Source organism: Chiloscyllium punctatum, chromosome 5 (assembly GCF_047496795.1).
Source record: "Chiloscyllium punctatum isolate Juve2018m chromosome 5, sChiPun1.3, whole genome shotgun sequence".
Lineage (NCBI taxonomy): Eukaryota > Metazoa > Chordata > Chondrichthyes > Orectolobiformes > Hemiscylliidae > Chiloscyllium > Chiloscyllium punctatum.
Genome location: NC_092743.1, coordinates 40185608 through 40209274, shown reverse-complemented (window position 1 = coordinate 40209274; position 23667 = coordinate 40185608). Strand labels below are relative to the sequence as shown.

The 23667-nt window shown below is 38.2% G+C and overlaps 1 protein-coding gene across 16 annotated transcripts in view; it reads right to left on the bottom strand.

Annotated features, from left to right (window-relative positions):
• Positions 1–23667, bottom strand: part of LOC140477012 (uncharacterized) — a 426283-nt gene that overhangs the window by 150787 nt on the left and 251829 nt on the right. For 14 of the 16 annotated variants that reach the window (XM_072570100.1, XM_072570102.1, XM_072570101.1 and 11 more), the window contains 4 exons: positions 14237–14368; positions 9591–9698; positions 7655–7765; positions 2650–2766 (listed from right to left, as the gene is read on the bottom strand). In XM_072570100.1, coding sequence (XP_072426201.1) covers positions 2650–2766; positions 7655–7765; positions 9591–9698; positions 14237–14368 — 468 coding nt within the window. The remainder of the gene's footprint in view (positions 1–2649; positions 2767–7654; positions 7766–9590; positions 9699–14236; positions 14369–23667) is intronic. The other 2 variants (XM_072570109.1, XM_072570113.1) reach the window with 2 other exon arrangements.

Here is a 23667-nt window from a genome sequence, read left to right as displayed (position 1 = left end):
CATGACAGTAGAGAAGTATTGCACAAAAAGGCTAATACACAAAATAAGATTATATGGGATTGGGGCAATTTATTAGCTTGGATAGACAACTGGCTAACCAACAGAAAGCATAGATTTTGGATAAATGGGTCTTTGTCTGGTTGGCAAGATGTAGCTAAGTAGGGTGTCACTTGGTTCAGTCCTTGGGGCCCCAATTACTTATAGTCTATGTTATTGACTTGGATGCAGGAATAGAATGAACTGCAACCAGGTTTACAGATGACACTAAAATAGGCGGGAAAGTAAGTTGCAATTAAGAAACTTTGGATAGGGGAGTCCAAAACTAGAGGGCATAAGTTTTAGGTAAGAGGAGAAAGATTTAAAATGGGCCTAATGGACAACTTTTTCACCCACAGCAGGTAGTGTATGTATGGAATGAGCTGTTGAAGTAGTGGTAAGGCTGCTACAATAATGTCATTTTAAAGGCACCTGGATGGGTATATGAATAAGAAGGATATCTGGTCAGCATGGATGAGTTGTTTCCATGCTGTACAACATTATGACTAACACATTTACGAAAAATATGGATAGGTTTGGTGAATGAGCCAAAATTTGGCAGATAACACGGATAAGTGTGAGGCTTTCCATTTTAGTGGGAGGTATAGAAAGGCAACTTAGTATCTAAATGGGGAGAAACTTCACAGTGCTTCAGTGCAAAGGGATCTGGTTGTCCTCCTGCATGAATCACAGGAAATTAGTATGCAGATACAGCAACTAATAAGGAAAGCAAATGGAATTTTGGTATTTATTGTTAAATGAGTAGGGTATAAAAGCACAGAAGTTTTGCTATAATCCTGCAAGATATTTGAGATATGACACCTGAAGTATTGTGTATAATTTTGGTTACCTTAGTTGAGGACGACGTAGTTACATTGCAGGCAGTTCAGAAAAAGATTCACTAGATTGATTCCAGAGATGAAAGATTTGTCTTGTGACAACTGATTGAGTAGTTTAGGCCTATATGCTCTGGAGTTTAGCAGAATGTGAAGAGATCTCATTCTAGGACAGCACCATGGCTCAGTGGTTAGCAATTCCAGCCTCGGGCAACTGTCTGCGTGGAGTTTGCACATTCTCCCAGTGTCTGCGTGTGTTTCCGCTGGGTGCTCCAGTTTTCTCCTACAACCCAAAGATGTGCAGGTCAGGTGAATTGGCCATGCTAAATTGCCCGTAGTGATAGGTGCATTAGTAGGGAGTAGGGGAATGGGTCTGGATGGGTTACTGTTTGGAGGGTCAGTGTGGACTTATTGGATCGAAGGGCCTGCTTCTGCACTGTAGGGAATCTAATCTAATCGAGGCATATAAGAGGCTTAAGGGGATTGACAAACTAGATGTAGACAGGACATTTCCTTGTGAGCATTCTAGAACGAGAGGTCATAATTTTAAGTAAAGGATAGCAGATTTAAAACTGAGATGAGGAAGAATTACTTCTCTCAGAGGGTCATGAATCTGTGACATTCACTACTCTGGACAGCAGTGGATGCCAGGAATTTGAGGAGATAGCAAGATATTTAGTTAGTAGGTGTTGAAGAGTTCTGGAGAGCAGGCTAGAAAGTGAAGATGATGCTAAAATGAGATTAGCCATAAGTGTATTAAATGGTGGAGCAAGCTTGAGGGGCTGAGTTGCCTATTCCTGCTCCAATTCTTATGTTCTCAACTAGAATGAAAAAAAACTAATCAGTAATGGTATCTGTGGAGGTAGTTATAAAAACCTTTCTAGTTCATGAATGCCTTTTAGGGAAGAAAATGTGCCATTTTACCCAATCTGGCCTACATGTGATTCCAGACTCAACCAGCAATGTGGTTGACTCTTAACTGTCCTCAAAATGGCTGAGCAGCTGGAGATAAGCAATAATTTCTTGTGCTAGCAGTGTCCTATAATCCAGGATTATTTTAAAAAAATCTAGCCTACTACACCTTACAGTATTAGAAAGCTCAAGGATTGTGTGAACGTTTGTAGCTTGGGTGTCGAGCTGGTGAACATATCCACAGCGACTGCAGTAATAGAAAGCACTCCAGCTATATTAGTCAAAAATAGATCGTACACAGAAAAACAAAATTGCCTGATTCAACCTGGGCTAACTGCAATCTATATTCTTTATTCCCCACACAATACTCCAATATAAAGCAAGCAATCTTAAGATCGCCTCTCAGCCGATAACTTGATTTCTCTTACACCAGCTAATCATGTCCTGCTCTCCATTAGGCAGACATGCTTTGCTTTGGGGTGGAGGAGGAGAGGGGGTGGGGAGGTTGCTCTCAAGAGATTGGGTGACATTGTGTTCCACAGCCCAATATTGACCATTCTTCATGTAAGAGTCCAGGTAAAAATCAAATGTGGGAAGATTGCAGCCAAGCCATGATCATGTGAGAACATTTTAACTAGATGCATTAGATAATCATCAGACCAGGAATTTTAGTAGCTAATCCATTCTCTAACACAACAGCAACATTAAATGTTGTTCTGTTCAAGAATACATAACTCAACACAAACATATGATTGAACCAGGGTCTTTCTGATGTGTGACTCAGCAACAAATTGGTCAGTATATTTACCAAAAAGACACTATTAAACTCCAAATATAATGCTAGATGTTAAATTTCACTGCTTACCTGTTACTTCCTGTGTAGGCTCCATGTGCTGCTGAGCTGGTTTGGTTGGTAAATCAGTTAGTAATGTCTCTTTTTCCCATAAGTTTACTTCAGCCAGACTTCCTGAGAGTTCTGTGCCTACAAACAGGATGGTAGATTTATAAAACAGATCTGAAACCTTTCTAAGTTCATATAAAAACAAGTCAGTTAGTGATACTATTTCCAAACTTATGATAAAAAGATAAAGGTTTACAGTCCACCACATCCTGCAAATTCAATCAATTATTCTACTTTGTGTGCATTTTCAGAAGGAGTTCCATTCCTCATTTTGGACTTTTTTGTCCAGTACCATTTGGCAATTCATATTTTTGCTTTTGGACAAAGCTGTTCATTGATTTGATATATACATTCACGCTGGACAAATGCTTTGTCTCTTTACTACCTACCATCACCATTCTCTTTGCCTTTTATTCCACATCACTGGTACCACTTAATCTCCCCTTCATCCTACCCTATTGCAGACACTTTCCTTTTATGCTTTCTCCTTCCACCCCTTTCAAGAGCATGTAACTTCTCACACTGAAACGGTTTTCCTCTCTCCACAGATTCTGCCAAAACTGAGTAAACCCAGTATCCACATTTCATTTTTATCCCTTTCCTTTACTGCTTCAAACATTCATGCATACTCCCATAATATTATAGGATGGTCTCTTGTTGAACCTTCCAAAGTGTCCCTTGGTGTGTCTACCTACTACATAAAACATTTCTCCCAACAGCTCTCCTCACTCTTATATTGGATTGACAATTTAAAATTGACGACCCCTCGTCATTGTCACTACCATCCATGTTTAAGATCAATATCATTCCACTAACAAACGCAGTTCAATAGGACTCAGTGCATTCATCTGTTGAGTAAGACCTAATCTGAAATTTGTACATATGCACTTTAATCTAATTTAATTTATACTTGCCATTAAACAGGGACTTGCCCTCCAGCCTGCTGCAGGAGGAAAGGAGCACCTTAACTATATATGACATTAAATGTTTCAGTTAGACCCTTTGTCTTGGGAGCATGTATAAGTAGCTAACTCTCTGCAGCTTCCAGAGTTAAATGTCTCAAGGAATGAGACAAAAGAACAAGAAACACATTTGATTGCTTTTACCTACGTGTAGTAGCTGTTTGAGTAGGATAAATGAGCATTTCTAGTCTTTCAATTAAAAAATAAAGCTGTTCGTTTGTGCTTAGGAATTTAGCCAAATTTTTTCTCTCCTTTTCTGACAAAGAGCTTAAATACAAAATTGATACTGGTGTAAAAAGAAATTACCATAAAGTATAACAAGTGGGGAAATTTTCTATGTGTAAAGAGAAGGGATATTACGTCAGTTAAAAATAACATTAGGATAGAGATGGCAGATCAGATGACGCATTGCTCTTGTAGCATGTGGAACTAACAGACACCAAGGTGATCCAGAGTGAATATATTTGTAACAAGGTGTTTGCAGGTAGAGTTGAGGGGCTGGAGTCCGAGCTGCGCATACCACATCAGATGGGGGTAAAATGACCTCGACATTTTTTCTCCCCACAGGAGATGCTTTACCACAGACTAGGTAATTCAAATTGGTCTGTGATCAGGGCAGATGTATGTCACCAAAGGTAAGAAAGGCATGGAGACCCAAGGGTAGCTTCTGAGAAATCTTAGCCCCTACAACCATCCTTGATTCTTGCAAGCTTCTGGACAAAAGCAGGGCTTGTAGGAGAATGAGCAAACTGACGAATGCATTATGGTACAGGGACCAATCCTATATAAGGGAAGAAATAGAAATATAGTAGTTGTTGGGGACATCATAATTTTGAGAATACGTACTGCTCTTTTCAATCATGAGCCCTGAACTCCACATTGCTTACCTGGTTTAAGGACATCTTTTCAAGATTTGAATAGTTAGAAGCTAAGTTGCAAAGCAGAACTTGCAAGGTAATAATCTCAGTATTGAGATTATTACTTTATTTACTATACCATTCTACACGTAGCTAAAATCAAGGGGTTATATGGATGGATCAAAGATTGGTTTGGCAGGAATGGTTTTCAGTTCACAGAGCAGTGGAATGGAAGGGAGCTGTTCCGTTGAGATGGACCTTACGTCAACCATGTTGAGTGCCCTGGCAAACTGAATTAGAAAGGCTGTTGAGAGCGTTTCAAACTAATGGAGAGAAGGGATGGATTTTACAAAGCATAAGGATATGACAACATTTCAGAGCAATGTTTTTGGCAATGTTATCCAGACAGGAAGGGGCAAAACATGCCAACATTTTAAAAAAGGCAACAAGTAGGTTTTAAGAGGGAGAAGTGGTTAAAAAAAAAGGCAAAACTAATGGCCTTTTACTAAAATATGCTTAGCATTCAGAACAAAATACATTTATTAATATCACAAATAAACATTAATGTGTATGACCTTATAGCCATTATGGATACATGGTTACAAGGTGATCAAATCAGAGAACCAAATAATTACATGTACATGACATTTCAGGAGGACTGGCGGGAAGGAAAGGATAGTGAATTAGCTTCATTAATAAAGGATAAAATAAGTATAGTAGCAAGAAATAATTTTGGCTTGGGAGGTTAGAATCTATATGGATGGAGGAAAGAAATAACAAGGGAAAGTAAGTACTGGTGGAATTAATCTAACAACCCCTTAACAACAGCTACATTGTAGAACAGAAAAAGAAAAGAAAGATAATGAGGGCATGTAAAAAAAAAAGTACAATTAGAAATGGGTGACTTTAATCTTCATGTAGATTGGGAAGATCAAATTGGCAGAGGGTTTACTAGAATAATATGTTGTGGATGCAAACAGGAATCAGGCTATTTTGGACTTGGCAATGTGTAATGAGGCAGTTTTAATAACTCACCCCAGAATAATAAAAATTATCTAGGAAACAATTACCATAGTATCACAGCATTTATCAGTTTCAGAGTGAGAAACTTGGGTAAGAAACAATTGTATTACTTTTAAATAAGGGCAGTTACAAAAGAATGGAGGATAAAGTTGATTGGAGTAGACTGGGAAAGTGGCTCATCAGAAAAGACAGTTGAGGGACAATAGAAGATGTTAAAGAAAGCAGTTCATATTTCCTACTGAGGAAAGAAGATTCAGGAAGGGAATAAACCAACCATGGTTAACCAGGTAAGTTAAAGATACTCAAATTGAAAGAGAAAAAAAACCAAATGTGGCAAAGTAGATGGCTTACATCCTAGGATTTGGAAGGAAATAGCTACATAAATAATGCATACATTGCTAGTTATCTTCCAAAACTCCTTAGATTCTGGAACAGTCCCAGAGGACTGGAAAACTGCTAGTCTAATACCTCTATTCAAAAAGGGAGACAATCAACAGTTTTAAAACTATAGGCCAATTAGCTTAACATGCCATTGGCAAAGTGCTTACGACCATTATAAACAACGAACAAGCATTTTGAAATGCATTACAAGTAGAGTCAGCATGGCTTCTTGTTCATGCCTAACAAATTTATCAGACGCCTTCACGGCAGTATCAAGGATGACAGATAAAGAGGAACCAGTAGATATAGGTGATCTGGATTTCCAAAAGCCATTGATGAAGTATAGCACATGAGACCACTTAAGATGAGAGTTTCTGGCATTCAGAATAATATCAGTTTGAAATGGGGATTAGGTAACTGACAGAGGATAGAGTTCAGATAAAGATGCATTTTCAGATTTGCAATCTACAATTCGTGGAGTACCAAAGGGATCAGTCCTGGAGTGCCACAATTATTTGTGATAAATATTGATGATTTTGATGACGAATGTGAATGTAATATGATCAAGCTTGCAGATGACAAAAACAGGTGTCAAGGTAAGTGAGGGGGATGACAAAAGGCTTACAGAAGGTCATGAACAAGTTGAGTGGGTGGGCAAAAGGTCAGATGGAGTATACAGTAGGAAAAATGTGAGGTTGTGCACTTTGACAGCAGGAAGGATAGAAGAGCTAAATGCTATTTAATTGGAGAGTGTAGATAGCCACAGCATTCAAAGATCTGAGAGGGGGGGGGCGGGGAGGTGGGGGTGGGTATGGGTGATCCTGAGGCATGAATCATCAAAACTAGTATATAAAGTTCAGTGGGTAATGGGGGAAGGCAAATGCAATGTTAGCTTTTATTTCAAAGGGAATAGAGTATAAAATAGGCATGTCTTGCTGTAACTAACAAGGCACTCATGAGACTTGGAATACTGTGAACTCTGGTCTCATATCTAAGGAAGGGTAGACTGGCATTGTTGACAGTCCAGAGAAGAGGGCTTGGGGTGGGCAAGGGGGAAAGAGGGTGTGTGTGGAAAGGTTGTAATCCCTTTGTGGAAGATTCTCAGACCAAAGAGCATAATCTCAGAGTTTGTACTTGCTTATTTATGACAGAGATGAGATTAGTTTCTCTTCTCAGAGGATAGTGAATAGGTGGGATTCTTTACCCCAGAGGTTATAGAGATTTGATCATTGAGTATATTCAGGGCTGAGATAGACATTTTTTTTAAATCAGCAAGAGAATTAGGGCTGTGGAGAAAAGGCAACAAAGCAGAGGATTATCAGGTTAGCTACAGTCTGATCGAATGGTGGAGTAGACTGACTCAACTGAATGGTCTACTTCTGCTCCTAAGTCATACAGTCAACAACAATCCATCTTAAAGGAGGTCAATGAAGACTTACAAAGAGAACTCACAGTAATACCTAATTATATCTTCAATGTTTATCCATATCCTTAGCACAAAAACGCAAGTCCAACCGCAGCACTTCTACTGTTAACACAGCTTAAATCATAAAGCACAGAGATCAGTAATTTTTTTAAATAATCTTTGCTAGCCACATCCATAAATTGTTATGCAATTCATGAATCACAGTCTTCAATCATTTGGAAAATTAGTCATTTCAAAGTCTCCAGAACTCTTCATCCCAAAACAATTCAGAAAATATGTCAGCAACATGTGCATATTTGCTACAATTTCATTCTACGTACTCAGTTCTTGCTCTGCTGGTGAAAGTGTGGTGCTGCTATTTGTTACTTCCTCCTGATTAACCCAAAGGTCTTCTTCAAATGCTAAGGGTGCTGTAACTGTCGCCATGGAATCTGCATAAGTACAATAAACGCTTGTAAGTTACAAGAAAAGAATTATGCAACTGAATAAGAACCCTCTTTCAAATGTTATTGGAAGTACTGAACAATGCAGAATAGAAGTCCCAATCTTAATTCTTGCACTGTTTTGTGAATGCAATCCAGTTACACTTGGGCTCAACATCCTCGAGCTTCAAAGGGGAATTTTAAAATAGGTAAAACCCCATTTGCAACCATCAACTTTGTTGGAAAATATGAGAGCATATATATGGAAAGAACAGAGTTATGGAATTTTAAGTTTCCTCTCAGATGACCTGACGTTCACAAATTAAGCTCATAGCTGAATAATGGCCACTTGGATGAAGTGAGCGTGGGATGTTTGTAGCTCTGCAGTTGCATCCCAGCCAGAAGCACCATGATGGTAGGGAAGAGTGAAAAACAGGAGGACAGCCAGCTCTTTTAGTAGCTCTATATTTCAATCTCCTTGGTAAATCAATAAGATAGTAAAATGTCAGAATGGTTGATTATGGTATTAGGTTTGAAGGACAATGGAAGCAAACAGAGGGCCATTTTCACCATGAAATGTAAATGGTTGTGGAATAAATGAACAGATAACAGAAAACAGTGACTCAGTGGTTAGTACTGCTGCCTCACAGTGCCAGGGACCCAGCTTCGATTCCAGCCTCCGGTGACGGTGTGGAGTCTGCACATTCTCCGTGTGCGCTTGGGTTTTATCTGGTTGCTTCGGTTTCCTCCAACAATCCAAAGAAGTGCAGGTTAGGTGAACTGGCCAAGCTAAATTACCCATAATGGCAAGTGATGTGTGGGTTAGGTGCATTAGTCAGGGGTAACATACAGTAATGTATTAGGAGAATTGGTCTGGGTTGGTTACTCTTCAGAGGGCTGGTGTGGACTTGTTGGGCAAAAGGTCCTGTTTCCACACTGTAGGCATTCTACAATTCTATGAAAAATCACTAAGACAAATGTATTTTTCTGATCTTTTGACACTAATTGGTCTTTAAAAATTGTTGGAGCCAGAGCTGCTGCCAGAAGTGACTGAAAGGGACTTTTTGTTTTAGATAGTTCATTTTGAAATCACATCTTAAGTATAAATCCTGCGAGGAAATTGAATTATTGCTGCAAATGCTAGCATTCAGATCTAGCCCTATAAATCATGTATCAAATATGACAGAGAAGTGTTACAAATCGTGGAGTAGTGATTAGATGGTGTCAAGCTTGTTTTTCAAAAAGTCTCAAAGAATGAGAAAGGAAAGCACAGAAAGAAGAATGGACCACAGCAACATTCTCAAAACAAGACGTACACAAAGTCACAATATGAGCAAGAAAAGGCTTGGAGGCTAGAAAAGAGTGAAACACATTATAGACAGGCTTTTCCCTGCATGTTGCTGAGATATGCAAGACAGTTATTAGGTAAGAAAATACTCCAAGATATGGCAACAGTTCAAAAGTTGGAACAGACTTGGTTTTAAAGAGTACTCAAAGTTCTTAACAAGACGACTTCTAGATCGAAGGATAGAACAGAATTGTTTGTAAGACACAGCTTCAAGAATAAAGAAGAATATAGAAACTTTAATTAAGGCAAGGCAAGATTGATGAGGCTAAGAATAATAAAAATAGAGAAACAACATTGAAGGAAAGCCTTCAAAACTAAGAGATGGCAGCTGTTTGTTTAACTAGCATTGAGAAAGTAAGAAACTGAATTTTTCAAGAACTTAGTAAAGGTCATTTTGGCAAATATCCAAGAACTTTGGGTATCATAAAGTTCTGTGTTGTAGCAAGTCAAATAAACAAAGTTTACTCAATTTTCACCACTGTATACCTGTGGCTTGCCACGTGGAATCAAGCATTTGTTCTTGTGGATGAGCCATCTCTTCAGAAGAGACTAGGGAGCATTCGGAGGTTCTCTTTTCTTCAGATGACAGGTCTTCTGCAGGTTGTTGAAGGGGGACATTTTACTTCTTAAAATCTAGACAACTCCATGATCATCATACAAAAATATATAATTCACATGAATGAGCAGTTGAATGTGCACTGCACTTCGACGTCAAAATAGAAGCTGCTTTCTTTGGATATTCCTGGGTGGAGGATTTATTTTTTCTACATTAACGAGGAACTCATTTTCAAGACTATTCCATTAGATGTAACAACACTTTGCCTCTATATCCCTATGTCTCAAGGTCACAAAAGTACTTACATGTTTAAGTTTTTTTAAAAACAGCATGGTGTAATACTGAGCAAAGATCAGGAAACTTAAAAATTTGTGCAAAGTAGAAATTGAGGCCTCAGCCATGAACGTGGAAAGAGCATGGAAAAGTTGAGAATGAAAAGACTTCGTAATCCATTTAACTGACTCAGAAACTAATATCAGTTGCTCCTTCAATTATATATTGTCTCTTAACCAATATCACACCATGTATATCCATAAACACCTACCATTACAACTGGATGAAAGCTTTTGCTTGGAAAAGAGTATGACAAAATCAACCAGTTTCCACTTGATCATTTTCACATACTTCTCCTTTTTAAAGGTTGTTCTCTTTTTACCTACATAGTACCACTACATGGTGTGCCTCTCCTTCGAGGGATCTCCCTTCTCAGTTTGTTAACATATGTCGGTACTGAGAATCATAGAATTACAGAGTTCAGAGGAAGTGTCACATTAAACTCAAAACATCAACTGCTTCTTTCTGTGGCAATGCTGTACAGTTTCAGTACTTCCTAATTTTATTTTGGATTTCCAACATCCACAGCACTTGACTTTGGAGTATTTACCAGTATTCATCAGTTCCCATCTATGCTGCCACTATATGGCAAACAAAGAACAAGTAGTAGCCACTTAGTCCTTTGAGCCTGCTCTACTATTCAATAACATCTTGGCCAATCTGATTTTAACCTCAAATCCACATGCCTGCATATCACCAATAATCTTTCATACCCTTGACAATCAAGAATCTAGCCACCTTCAATTTTAAAATATTTAAAAGGTTTTCCATTCATTGCCTTTTAGGGAAGAGAATTCCAGACACTCAACCCTCAAAAATAAATTGCTCATTTATGTCTTAAATAGGCAGCCTCTTAATTTTAAACCATGACCCCTAATTCTAGATTCTCTCAAGTAACCATCCTTTCCAACTCCATGCTAGTTAAATTCCCTCTGGGCCTTAAGTTTTAGTTAAGTCACTGCTGACTATTGAACTCCAGAGAATACAGACTTCGTCTGTCTAGCCTTTCCTCATAGGATAAGCCACTCATTCCACATATTAGCCCAGTAAGTTTTCTCTGAACTGCTTCCAAGATATTAACATCTGTCCGTAAGTATGGCAACAAGCACTGTACACCAGCTGCTGTCTCATCAGTGCCCTGTAAACCTGAAGTAGAACTTTCCTACTCTAGCATTCAATTCCCCTTGCAATAAAACATAACCATCTATTACCTTTTGCAGATTATTGCTGTCCATGTATACTAATGTATACCTTACAGTATACTTTTTATTCTAATGGCCTAACATATCTATTAGGTTGCCTGACAAAGGCTTTTGACGTGTACACATCAACCACATTACCCACACCAACTCTGTGGTATCAAATCAAAAATTAAAATATTTTAAACACAATCTGCAGTGAACACCATCTACAAAATGAACTGCATAAATTCCAAGTTCCTTAGGCAGCACCTTCCAAACCCACGACTGCTTCCATCTAGAAGAACAAGATTAGTAAATACACGGGATCACCACCAGGTGCAAGATCCCCATCAAACTATTCACCATCAAGACTGGGAAATATATCAACATGCTGTCACTATCATTGGGTCAAAAACCTGAAAACATCTTACCTATCAATATCATTGGTCCACCTACGTACGATGGACAGCAGCAGTTCATGAAGGCAGTTATACTTCAGTGATGGACACAAATTCTGGCCCATCCAGCAATGCCCACATCCAATAATTGAATAAAAGGAAAAACCACCTTTAACAAATCCATGTTACTTTCTTAATTCTCATTTGACCAAATGACTGTTAATTTTGACTCATTATTATTTCTAAAAGATTTGCCATCATGGAGATTAAATTGACTAGCCTATAGTTACTGGGTTTATCTTTTTTCAGTCCTCGCACACCACCCCTATACTGAAAGGGCATGGGAAAATTAAAGCCAGTAGGGCCACAATCTTCACTCTTACCTTCCTCAGCTTTCTAATATGCATCCAATTCAGTTCTGATAACATTTAAGTTTAGTCAGCTTTTCTATTTTTCTTTTATTACTGCACAGGATTCAGACATTGCTGGCAAAGGCAGTGTGTATTCCTGTTGCTGATGTCCTTGAATGGAGTGGCTTGATAAGCCATTTAAGGGGAAAGATAAAAGTCAACCACATTTCTGAGGGTCTAGAAACACAGTTGGCCAGATCAGGCAAGGATGGCAGATTTCCTTCTCTGAAGGACATCCGTGAACTAGATTGTTTTAATGACAATTGACAATGGTGAATATTGGTTGGAGTATGAGATGCACTCTGGACTATGTTTGTTGTTTTTTTTTCTCTTCTGTACAGACTTCCAAGGTCCACACATCATAACCTCTGAAACCAGAAGTCAATGCTGGGAGCGGGTACATTGTTCAGCGGATGCCTAATGCTGTCTTGTGATCAGCTCTTTCTTTTTTAGCTGCACACAGCTAAGATGCAAGGTGACATCTCCTGAAATGTGATAACCACAAAACACTCAGCCATGCACTCCAGCTGCTGCTTAAGTTCCAAAATCTTGAGCTCAGGCTATTCTAGCTGCTCTCGCTCCCTGTTTATCCAAGAAGCTTCGTGGAACTTCTCAAAAATGCCTTCTGTTTGATCATAAGTAAAATGGGCCAAAAACTACAAAAGGCTATTTGACAAGAATTGAAGATTCATGTTCTTTTTACAATATTTAGACATACTGCCACAGCTTAGGAGTAAAATCATAGAATAGATGATCCCTAGCTAAAAGGTTCTGAAGTTTTTGCATTTCTACAGCCACCTTAGCTGTGATCAGCTAATCCACACAAGCTGGGGAGGTGAAGGCAAATCCCCTTTGGTCTGTTTAGTTCAATTGCACACGGAAAAACCCATCCACAACCATAAGTTAAATTTGAATTCAACATTGCACTGGGGACTTTTATGTATGTCAATACAATGTTCTGAAACATAATGGTCTGTTAGAAAGAAAACAGAACATTCCTTCAACACGCAACTTCTCCCTTATTCTCTCCCTTAGGAAAACAAAACTCTACAATTGGTATCACAATCATTTTTAACAATGATCTACATATACCAGTGAAAATAGCCCAAGTTGTTTTTAACATTATGAAATATGATAACTGGAACCTTACTTATAATAAAGCAATTTGTAGAATCCTAAAAAATGTGACAGCACTGAAACAAGCGCCTGATACATCAAGAGAGAATGTTGCAGCTATCCTTCATTGCCCAGATTAGCATCTCATTTCCTACTTGTACCCATACCCTATAATACTCAACCTAGATTAATCCCATTCTTCTCATTCACCACTTTTTTAATGTTTAAGAAATAATCAAGTTCCATCAAAAAACCCTTGCTTCAACAGCGATTTGTGACAGATAATTATAGTTTAACCAATTTCTACCTGAAGTATTTTTTCTAACTTCACTTTTTAGTATTGGCAATTAATTTAAAATGATATGTTCTCACTAGTATCTTACCAATGAAAGGAAACAACCTACAGCAATCTTTTAATAAGGTTCAAAACATTCAACATCATTTCAAGACATCCTTACTCTCCAGAACTCTGGTTTCTCAACTCTCTCCTTGCAAATGTAACCCTTCTTTCCTGGTAATGTCCCAGTCAATACATCCCACTTTCACATCCTTCCTGGCTGTCAACTGGAACACAGCAGTATAACTCTCTCATCTCAATCAAAAGGTGTCATACACGTTCCACTCCAAAGATTTGAGAGTATAATGTTAGCTAACACTCTAATACAGTACTGAGTGTGCAATGTCCTATTGTCTAAGGAACCAGATTTGAAATGAGACATTAAATAAGGCACTGTTTGTCCTCTCCAGTGACTAGAAAAGATTGCAACTAACATAATTAAAATAGACTAACCTAGCACTTCAACATTGCTGTACAGGGGACCTGGCTACACTTCAAAAGATATTTAAATGCTAGAATCTGCTTTATAACAGGGTATTCAAAGCTCAATAATATGACTGAATTAATGTACAACATTACTGCTTGCTTTTTGCATTTTCTGCCTTCAACAAACAAAAATTTTATTTGTTTCTACTCTTATCTTTCATGACTTGATGCAATACTGCACAATTTTCAATACATTTTCAATATATTATTGCTGAAAACCTTCTACTTAGAAACTACCAAACAAAATTTTGCGATTGGGGTATGATAAGTAGTAAACATAAAACCAAGGGCATATAAGATAGTTTTCAGTCCTACCTGTAACTTTGACCAGAGAGTTCAGGTGTTGAAGTGTTGGACAAGACATTGTTGCACCTTTCATCTCATGTTCAGGAGGTAAGACTGTTTCCAAGTTGAACAGCTCCTTGGTATCAGGTCTTTCCAAAATACCTATAGAAAACAGCATACATTGTTAGAAGTTTCAGCTTGGCTAAACTGGAAGCCCTCTTTCTTCAGAGGCAGATGATCAGGAAGTGACCTACATCTTGATCACCACAAGTGCAGAAGGGAGGCAGCATTGTTCTCAGATGAGAGATTATCAACTCAACTTACTTTAATAGGTTTGATCGCAATGAGTGTGTCCCTGGCATTAACTTGATGACTAAGGACTAAGGTTCTACTGCATAATATCAACCAAAGAAAAAAAAACCGACTAGTGTGGATAATCATCTCACACTGTTGATGGTATATTCCTGGATACAGAACATGATTGCACAATGACAAAGACATTTGGGGTACTTCAAGCTGTTTAAATGGATTTTCTTTGAATCTAGTATAATGTCATGGTTCCTTCCAAGCACGAAAAGGAAAATGTCAATGTGTGTTGATAAGTTTGACCTACAGTTCATTAAGATTGACAGCTGACAGTTTCACAATAAATGGAGTGAAAGAGAGACAGCATAAGAGTGAGATAGATAGAAAAGACTGAGGCAGGTAAGAGGAGGATGGAAGGGAGGGGGAGGGGAATGGGAAGGGGAGGGAGAGTGAGAGAGTATGAAAGCGAGAATTTGATTATGTAAGATGCCTTTTATGTTCCCAGGACATCCTAAAAGACCTATTGTATCAATAGTATATAATGAGATGCAACATCGTCACAAAGGCTGGGGCCATCTGCTCAGCTGCTGCACCTTTTCTTTACCTTTGTGTACCAAGCCATCTTCCATCCAAAGCTTTTCCACCAATGCATCCGAGGTTGCATATTTTGTTATTTCTCTATCATTTACAAACTAATCTCCTGCTCCTTCTACCCATTTTCCACTAAACTGCTGGTAACCTCACTTGCCTTTCCGGTCCCTTTGCTAGCTGACATTGTAAACTAATCAAGTATTGTTCTGCACTCCATTCAAATCTGCCATTACTTACATCAAAATTGGCAATTCAGTTTCTGTAAATTACTGCCCTGACTCCTGCCACCTCACAAACCTATGCCTGCACTTCTCCAATCAAGCTTCCATCCTTGCGCAAACAAAACATCCTCAAAGTCTCAAATAACATCTTCTGTGACAGTGATCATGATTAAGCAAGTCCTTTTCTTCTTTCATGACCTCTCTAGCATTTAACAACCAACCATATATGCCTCTTCCAATGCTACCCAACAGGCTGGCAAGGTCTTACCTGGTTCCATGATTACCTATCTAACCATAACTCAAGGATCTCCTATAATGATTTCCCTTCCCCATTCCATATAATTACTTCCAGCATGATCTAAGAATTCACACTGAGCATTCACCTTTCCCTCACATTCACATTGTCCCTCACGGACATAATCGGTAGATGTGATTTCAGGCTCATTGTATATGTTGATACACCCAGCTCCACCTCACTATCACTTCCCTACCTTCCCAGCATCTGCTTATTGTTATATTACTGATCTGTTAATTTGCGTTGGATGAGCTGGAATTTTGATATCCTAAGCATCTTTCTGACCGCAAACATTCTGTGACATCACTATCACTTTGAAAAGGTTATTTTGTCCTGACTTTTGTTTTTGGACAAAGGTTGTAAAGGCAGAGGATCTAAACTTATTATGGAAGACAGTTTAAGTAAACAATGCAGGAGGGCTTTAGGTTTTTTTCTATTACATTGTAACAATGGAACTAGCTTGAATGGGAGCGGCCAGTTCTAACAGACAGGATTTTCAGTTTCTTTTAGGTTTATCAGTCAGAGGCTGTTTGGGGTCTTAGAAGAGTGAAGCTTCAGTGAATGATTCCTAGCTGCTATTTTCTCTGAGATCTCTTTTGATATTGCTTCCACCTGGATTGGAAAACTGCATAGACCAATGCAAAGAAGGAAACATGATTGCCAACTTAAAACTCTAACTTAAACCCTACTGTTCTATGTCACAGTCTTAAATGATATTGAGTTAAGCTGGTTCTCAGATGAATGCCCTTGGACTGGATCCTGTGATTCTAACTTCAATACTCTTTAGCAGTTCTTGCTTCCAAAAAAAGTTTTAAAACCCTCACGGTATGATCTATAAACATTTTCCCATGAATCTGGTTTCAGGTCCATTTGCCTACTTTTAACTGCAGTTGTTTGTGTTATCAAAGTGGCTTCACTAATGTCCATTTCCTCAGATTGGAAGAGGAACTTGATTGCTAATCAATATCTGTGCTAAATAATAGCACTTCACTGAAACACCTATTGTTTTGAATCACATCACATTGAAAATCAATTTTCAGGTGCCAATTTCTAACTATTCTGAGTTCAGCATGCCCATTGTGTCTGAAGTAATGGCTCTGAGCTTTCTGACCATTTTATTAAATTCAAATCTATCAGATCTTTTTACTCCCCGAATATTAGTGAAACACAGTGTGAAGATCTTGAATCTCAGTTGCTTTAGATTTCAGTTCAAAGTTTGATGATTCTGAATGAAAGTTAATTTTCTACAGTTCAGATCCAATGCATTTTTATCCATTTCTGTCTGAATGTAGCCCTTGCTCCTCTATCAGTTGCCAGAGATTTTTTTACTTCAAAGTCATATCACGCACTGTCGAAAATATTAACACTTCCTGCCTATAGTTTCACAGATTAGATTCTAAAGGAGAATTTGTAGGAAGGGGCTCAACAACCATTTTGCATTACTTTTGTACAAAGACTGTCTAAATATGCTTAATTTTCCCTTTCCTGGGCAACATTTTTCTTTTCAGATGTCAAAATGAGCAAGTTTTCAAAATTAGCAGAATGAGATGGTTAAAGGATATCCAATGATATTGCATTCATTTAAGTCCACAGAATTTACTGGTATTTACTTCTTCTTCAAGGCACTGGACAAAATTACTACTTGCTGAGCATTGCAACTAAAATTTTAAACTCAATATGAATTTGCTTTCAGACATTTATATGTCATTTCATATTCTTAATAGAACAGACTTCTGCTATCATTTATGATAAGATTCTGCATTCCACACTCCTTGACAAGGACTTCAGATTCAGTATTTGTACCTCTTCCTTTAAACTAAAAAAAAGTGATAACTTTATCGCTGATTTCCTCTGAATTGACTAACAATTCCACTGCATCAAATTTTCCATCCAGAGACATTACTGAATTTTGTACTAGTTTCTTCAGACAGAAGAAATGAATAGCTTTTGGAAAATGGGTTGTCTTATCCATAATTTAATAATATACTGATATCCCGATTTAATTCTGGGTAATAGTTATACACAATCTACTAGCATTCAACAGAATAGTTCTTCAAAAATTGACATGCGTATTATCTGAAATTCTGTAGAACAGTCAATAACGGACTAGAAACATTAATTCTGTATCTCTTTTCGCAGATATGTTTATCCAGCATTCTCTGTTTGTTTCAGATTTCAAGTATCTGAAGTATTCTACTTTTGTATGGGTTTAAATAGAGCAAGTTTAATTTTGTGTAGAAGTTTCCCTGATATATATAACATGATTTACAGTACAGTGCTTTGTCCTTATGGAAGTCTTGGCCAGTTAAAATGCATGTTGATCATTGGTTTTCCTTAATCCTACATGCCCTGACTTAACAATTGGGTGCACTATTTGCAATATCTTCTTACACTATCTGGGCTGTACCACTTTCCAATGAATCACCATCTGTGCTTTGTCTGCAGTTCTGAGAGGGTGTCTCCATTTCCTCATCTGAACTCCATTTTCAATGTAATAACCACTCCTGAACTGCTTCAGCATCAGTGAGAGCTGTGCAAACTTATTAAACTCCAGATCTGCTCTCGGAGCCTTAATTAACAAAGACATGCCAAATATTTCCTTTGAATGATCCCTTCATGTTAAGTTTCAACGACTAATACTGAAAGTGGCTTTGGGTAATCAAACACATGGTCAAAAGTCTGGTGTGGTAGAAGTAGGTTCCAGTTTGAGTGTCACTGGCACAGTACTGGGGAAAGTAGGATCTGTACTGTTGGGACGATCTACCCCCTAGCCACTCAGATTTCTATTGTTGCAAATCCTCGGAAAGCAGAGATGTTATAAACAAAATATTGGGAGTATGGGCCCAAATTTGAGAAGTTGTGATGGTTTGAAGAGTGAGGAAATGGCAGAAGATGAAATTAATGTGGGAAACTAAAAGCAGAAAATGACAAGAGGAGACAAAGAGCAAATCAACAGACAAGTGAGGGTGACCATATAGGAGGTTTATAAAATCATGAGGGGCATGGATAGGATAAACAGACAAGATATTTTCTCTGGGGTGGGGGAATCCAGAGCAAGAGGGCATAGGTTTAGGTAAGAGGGAAAAAATTTAAAAGGGATCTAAGGGGCAACTTTTACACACAGAGGGTGGTGCATATATGAGATGAGCTGTCAGAGGGAGTAGTGGAGACTGGTATAATTACAACATTTCAAAGGCATCTGGGTATATGAATAGGAAGGGTTCAGAGTGATATGGGCCAAGTGTTGACAAATAGGACTAGATTAGCTTTGGATATCTGGTTGGTGTGGACAAGGTGGATCGAAGGATCTGTTTCCGTGCTGTACATTTCTATGACTCTAAACCTAGAAATTTTAAAAATAATAAAAGAAAAAACAGCATTTGAAACAAAATAGATTAATTTATGGTTCAAGTTGAGATTAAATATGATCTATTGGCCACTAAGACACGGCTGCAGGAAGAACTAGACAAAGTTAAAAATCACAACGCCAGGTTATAGTCCAACAGGTTTATTTGGAAGCATTAGCTTTCGAAGCGCTGCCCCTTCATCAGATGGTTGTGGTGTAGGACCATAAGACACAGACTTTATAGCAAAAGGATTACAGTATCATGGAGCTGTAATGATATATTAAATAAACTCAGATAAAGTCTTTCATCTTTTAGAATGAGATATACTAGCTTCGGTTCTTAAATAGATTGAGACTTAAATACTGAAGGGTGAGACACAATTCGGAAAGACAGGAGTCTAGGGAAGAATGGAAGAGTGGCTTTGTTAAAGATGATATTAACATTCAAAAGGAGATAATCTAAATTCAAAAAAGCTTGGATACAGAAGCAGTCAGTGTAGAGATGAAGTCGAATCAAGCCAAAAAGTATTTTGCAGGAGCTGTAGACAAGCATCTTAACAGTAACCACATGGGTAGGACAGGATATCAAAAAGGGTGAAATCATGAGAGCTTGTCAAAAAGGTACAGTAATCATTTGGATTTTAACCTACACTGGAAAAATCAGATGGGAAAAATTAGTCTAGATGAGGAATTCATTGAATTTTTTTGCAACAATTTCTTAGACCAGCATGCTATGGCACCAACTGACCAGGTTTTGACCAAGGAGATAGGATTATTTACTGACCTCATAGTGAAAGTGCCCCAGGGCAGCAGCAACCATATTATGATTGAATTCTGTATACAGTTTGAGGGAGAGATGTGTGGGTCCTAGACTAGTATTTTGAATATAAACAAATGCAATTATGAGGTCAGGAAAGCAGAGCTAGTGAAGATAAACCACCTTATTTTAAAGAATAGGCAAATAGAGGTGCAGTGGCAAACATCCGAGGGAATATTTCAGAGTGTGCAGAGTAGCTACACTCAAGAAAGAAAAAATTAAGGAATGGTCCACATTTCCATGGTTAACTAAAAAAGTCTGAGGCAATATCAATCTCAAAAATTGGACAGGGTATTACAAAAATGGGAAGAATTATTAATCAATGTTGGGGGGTGGGGTAGAATTAGAGTACAAAAGAAAGAAAGTTAGCCAAAAATATACACAAAGACAGGAAACTTTTCTTTTAACTTTTTTTTTTAATCTAAACGAAATGTTGGTCCTGCAGAAAAGGAGTCTTGGGAATCAGTAATGGAAGATCAAGAGACGGCAGATGAATTGAACAGAGATTTGCATCAGTTTTCACTAAAGAAGATAAAAGTAACATCCTAGAAATAGTTGTAAATCAGGAAGTGACAAGTCCCAATGTCACGCTGGATTTCATCCTAGGGTCTTAAAAGTAGTATTATTGAGATGGTTGGTGCATTTGTTTTAATAAGATTCAGCAATCATTCTTTTAAATTGGAAAATATCTAATGTAAATCCCTTTGTTCATCAAAGGAAGCAAGCAGAAAACAGGAATCTACAGGTCACTTAGATTGATATTTGTCATAGGAAAAATGTCAGAAACTGTTACTAACAATGTTATTACAGGACAGTTGGATAAGCCAACATGGTTTTATCAAAGGGAAATCACGTTTAAATAACTTATTGGAGTTCATTAAAGAGGTGCTATGGATATAGGAGAACCAGTAGATGCACTATAATTTGATTTTAGAAGGCTTTTGATCAGGTGTCACATCAAAACGTTTTTGCAGAAATTAAATGTTCATACTGTTAGAGGTAACATATTGGCTTAGAAAGATGATGACCAGCTTGTTAACAGGAAGCAGAGAGTAGGAATAGATGCATTATTTTCAGGCTGGTATGATGTCACAAGTGGTGTGCCACAGGGGTGGTGCTGGTTCGTCAACTCTTCACAGTTTATACTAGTGATTTGAATGAAGGTATGGTGGATAGATTTGCCGATGACAAAGATAAGTTAGAAAGTAAGTTGTGAAGAGGATATAAAAAGAGCCTACAAATGAAAAAAGATAGGTTAAGTGAATGGGCAAAAAAATCAGGCAAATAGAGTAAAATGTTGGAAAATGTGAATATGCTCATATTGGCAAGAAAGATTTTCTAAAAAAAATTATCTAAATAATAAGAGGGTGCAGAGCTCAGAGGTGCAACAAGGTCTGGGTATCCTAGTGCATAGGTCACAGAAGGACTTTAGGATACCACAAGTAATAATGAAAGCTAATAGAATGTTACAGGTTATTACAGCAAAACCAATTCTTTTTATTCGTTCACGGGACGAGGGCATAACTGGCTAGTCCAGCATTTATTGCCCATCCCAGACGGCAGTTAAGAGTCAACCACATTAACAGAAACTTGCATGTCCGGAGCCACATGTCATCTAAGCCAGGTAAGGATGAAAGTTTCCTTCTCTAAAGGACAATAGGTGAACGAGATGGGTTTTTCCAGTAATTGGCAATGGAATAATGGTTATCATTAGACTTAACGCTAGCTTTATTTTGAATTGAATTAAATTTTAATGGTAGAATTTGAACCCAGGTTCCCAGAACATTACTTGCGTCTCTGAATTAATAGTCCAACAATAATATCTTTAGGCCATTGTCTTCCCAGTGCAAAGTAGGAAGGTTATGCTTCATTTAAACAGGGCATCGGAAAGACTACATCTGGGAGTATTTGTATTGTTATGAAGGAGTGTACTATACCATTAAAGAAAGAGTGAAAGCTATTTTGCACTGACAGCTTGCAAGCAACTGTCATGTGACTGACTAGCAGTCTCAGTGTACTGGAAAATTGAAAATATGTAACATTTGGCTGTAAATGAGTACCTCAGTTGTTTTGACCACTGTTCGAACCTGGCCAATTAGTTTAAATTATGCACCAAGATACGAAAACAATCAAGTTTGAATTTATTGGTTTTGACAACATTGAACCAATGAGACAATCCGATGCTTTGAGAGTTAGCCAGAGAGACCAACTGCCACCATCAGAGTAACTGCTAGAAAAACATTCTATCAAAGGTACCTTTGCATATGAAACATCTTTGCAGCAAGAGACCAAAGATGACCCAGGGAGATCGATAGCCAGAGGAAGACAGACCCCAGAGACAGGGTTTTGAAAATTAAGTTGATGTAATTTTAATAGGGGCATTTATAGGAACACTATTTGGTTCCATAAGTCAGTGCAACATGGAGGGCTGAAGGGACTGTTCAGCGCTGTAATGTTCTATATGTTCTAGTATACAGTTAAAGAGTTGGGAGATTGATAACAAGCAGTTAGGAGAAAGGAGGCTTAAAGTTGTAAACAGTTGCCGTTTAATGTTCACTTTTAGAGTTAAGAATAAATTGATCTTTTTCTTAAAACAGTGGAATTTAGGAGTTCTCTGTCACTAACAGATTATGAGGCAACGTGAGCTTTTCTTGGTGTTTGGTTTAATTAGCAGAAGGGTTCACCACCATGTCTTAATAATACAGTACTGATTAACATCCTTCCAAAGGTATGGTGATGTGTTCAAAGCAGACACATGATGTGTTGGGCAGCACGGTGGCACAGTGGTTAGCACTGCTGCCTCACAGCAGTGACCCGGGTTCAATTCCCGCCTCAGGCAACTGTCTGTGTGCAGTTTGTACACTCTCCCCATGTCTGTGTGGGTTTCCTCCGGGTGCTCCGGTTTCCTCCCACAGTCCAAAAATGTGCAGGTTAGGTGAATTGGCCGTGCTAAATTGCCCCTAGTGTTAGGGGAAGGGTAAATGCAAGGGAATGGGTCTGGGTGGGTTGCTCTTTGGAGGGTCAGTTTGGGCTGAAGGGCCTGTTTCCACACTGTAAGTAATCTATCATAGAAGATTCATTAAACTCACACCTGGAATGAGATGATTGCCTTAAGAGGAGAGGGAGGACAATTTGGGGCCTGTATCCTCTGGATTTAGAAGAGGCAAAGGTGACTTAATTGAAATATCCCAAAGAGATTTAATCAGTTGGATTTGGAAAGGATGTTCTCCCTTGTGGAAGAATCTAGAGCTAGGGAGTCATACAAGGGCAAGGTGATGCATTTTGGGAGGTTTAGTAAAGTAAGGATTACACAATGAATGGTAAGTCCCTAGGGAGTACTGACGAATAAAGGGACCTTGGTGTACAAGTCCATAGACATCCCAGAAGATAAACAGAGTGGTAAAGGCAGCATGCGGAATGCTTGCCTTCATTGGTCAGGGCACACAATATAGGAGCGAGGAAGTCTTGTGACAAATTTATAAAACATTTGAGAGAGATAAGGAATTTTTTTTTAAGGGTTGTGTCTCTTTGGTATTCCATCCTCATAAAGCAGTGGGTACAAAATCTTTGAATATTTTTATCAAATAGGTGAAAGATTATCAGCGATATATAGGAACATAAATTTGAGGTTGACATATCAGCCATGATCTTTTTAACAATGGAGCCAGCTCAAATAGCAGAGTGGCCCAGTCCTGTTCCTTGTTCACATGATATGTTTTTCAAATAACGTTTCGTGCAACTTTAATATCTGCTTATGGCATAAGCTTGATCTCTGGTTATAGATTTCATTTATCATTGCTCTGGCCACTACAAATATATCTTTAACAGATATTTAATACTTTGCTGGACACAGGCACTTCCACACTGTTATTAGACTTCTGAATG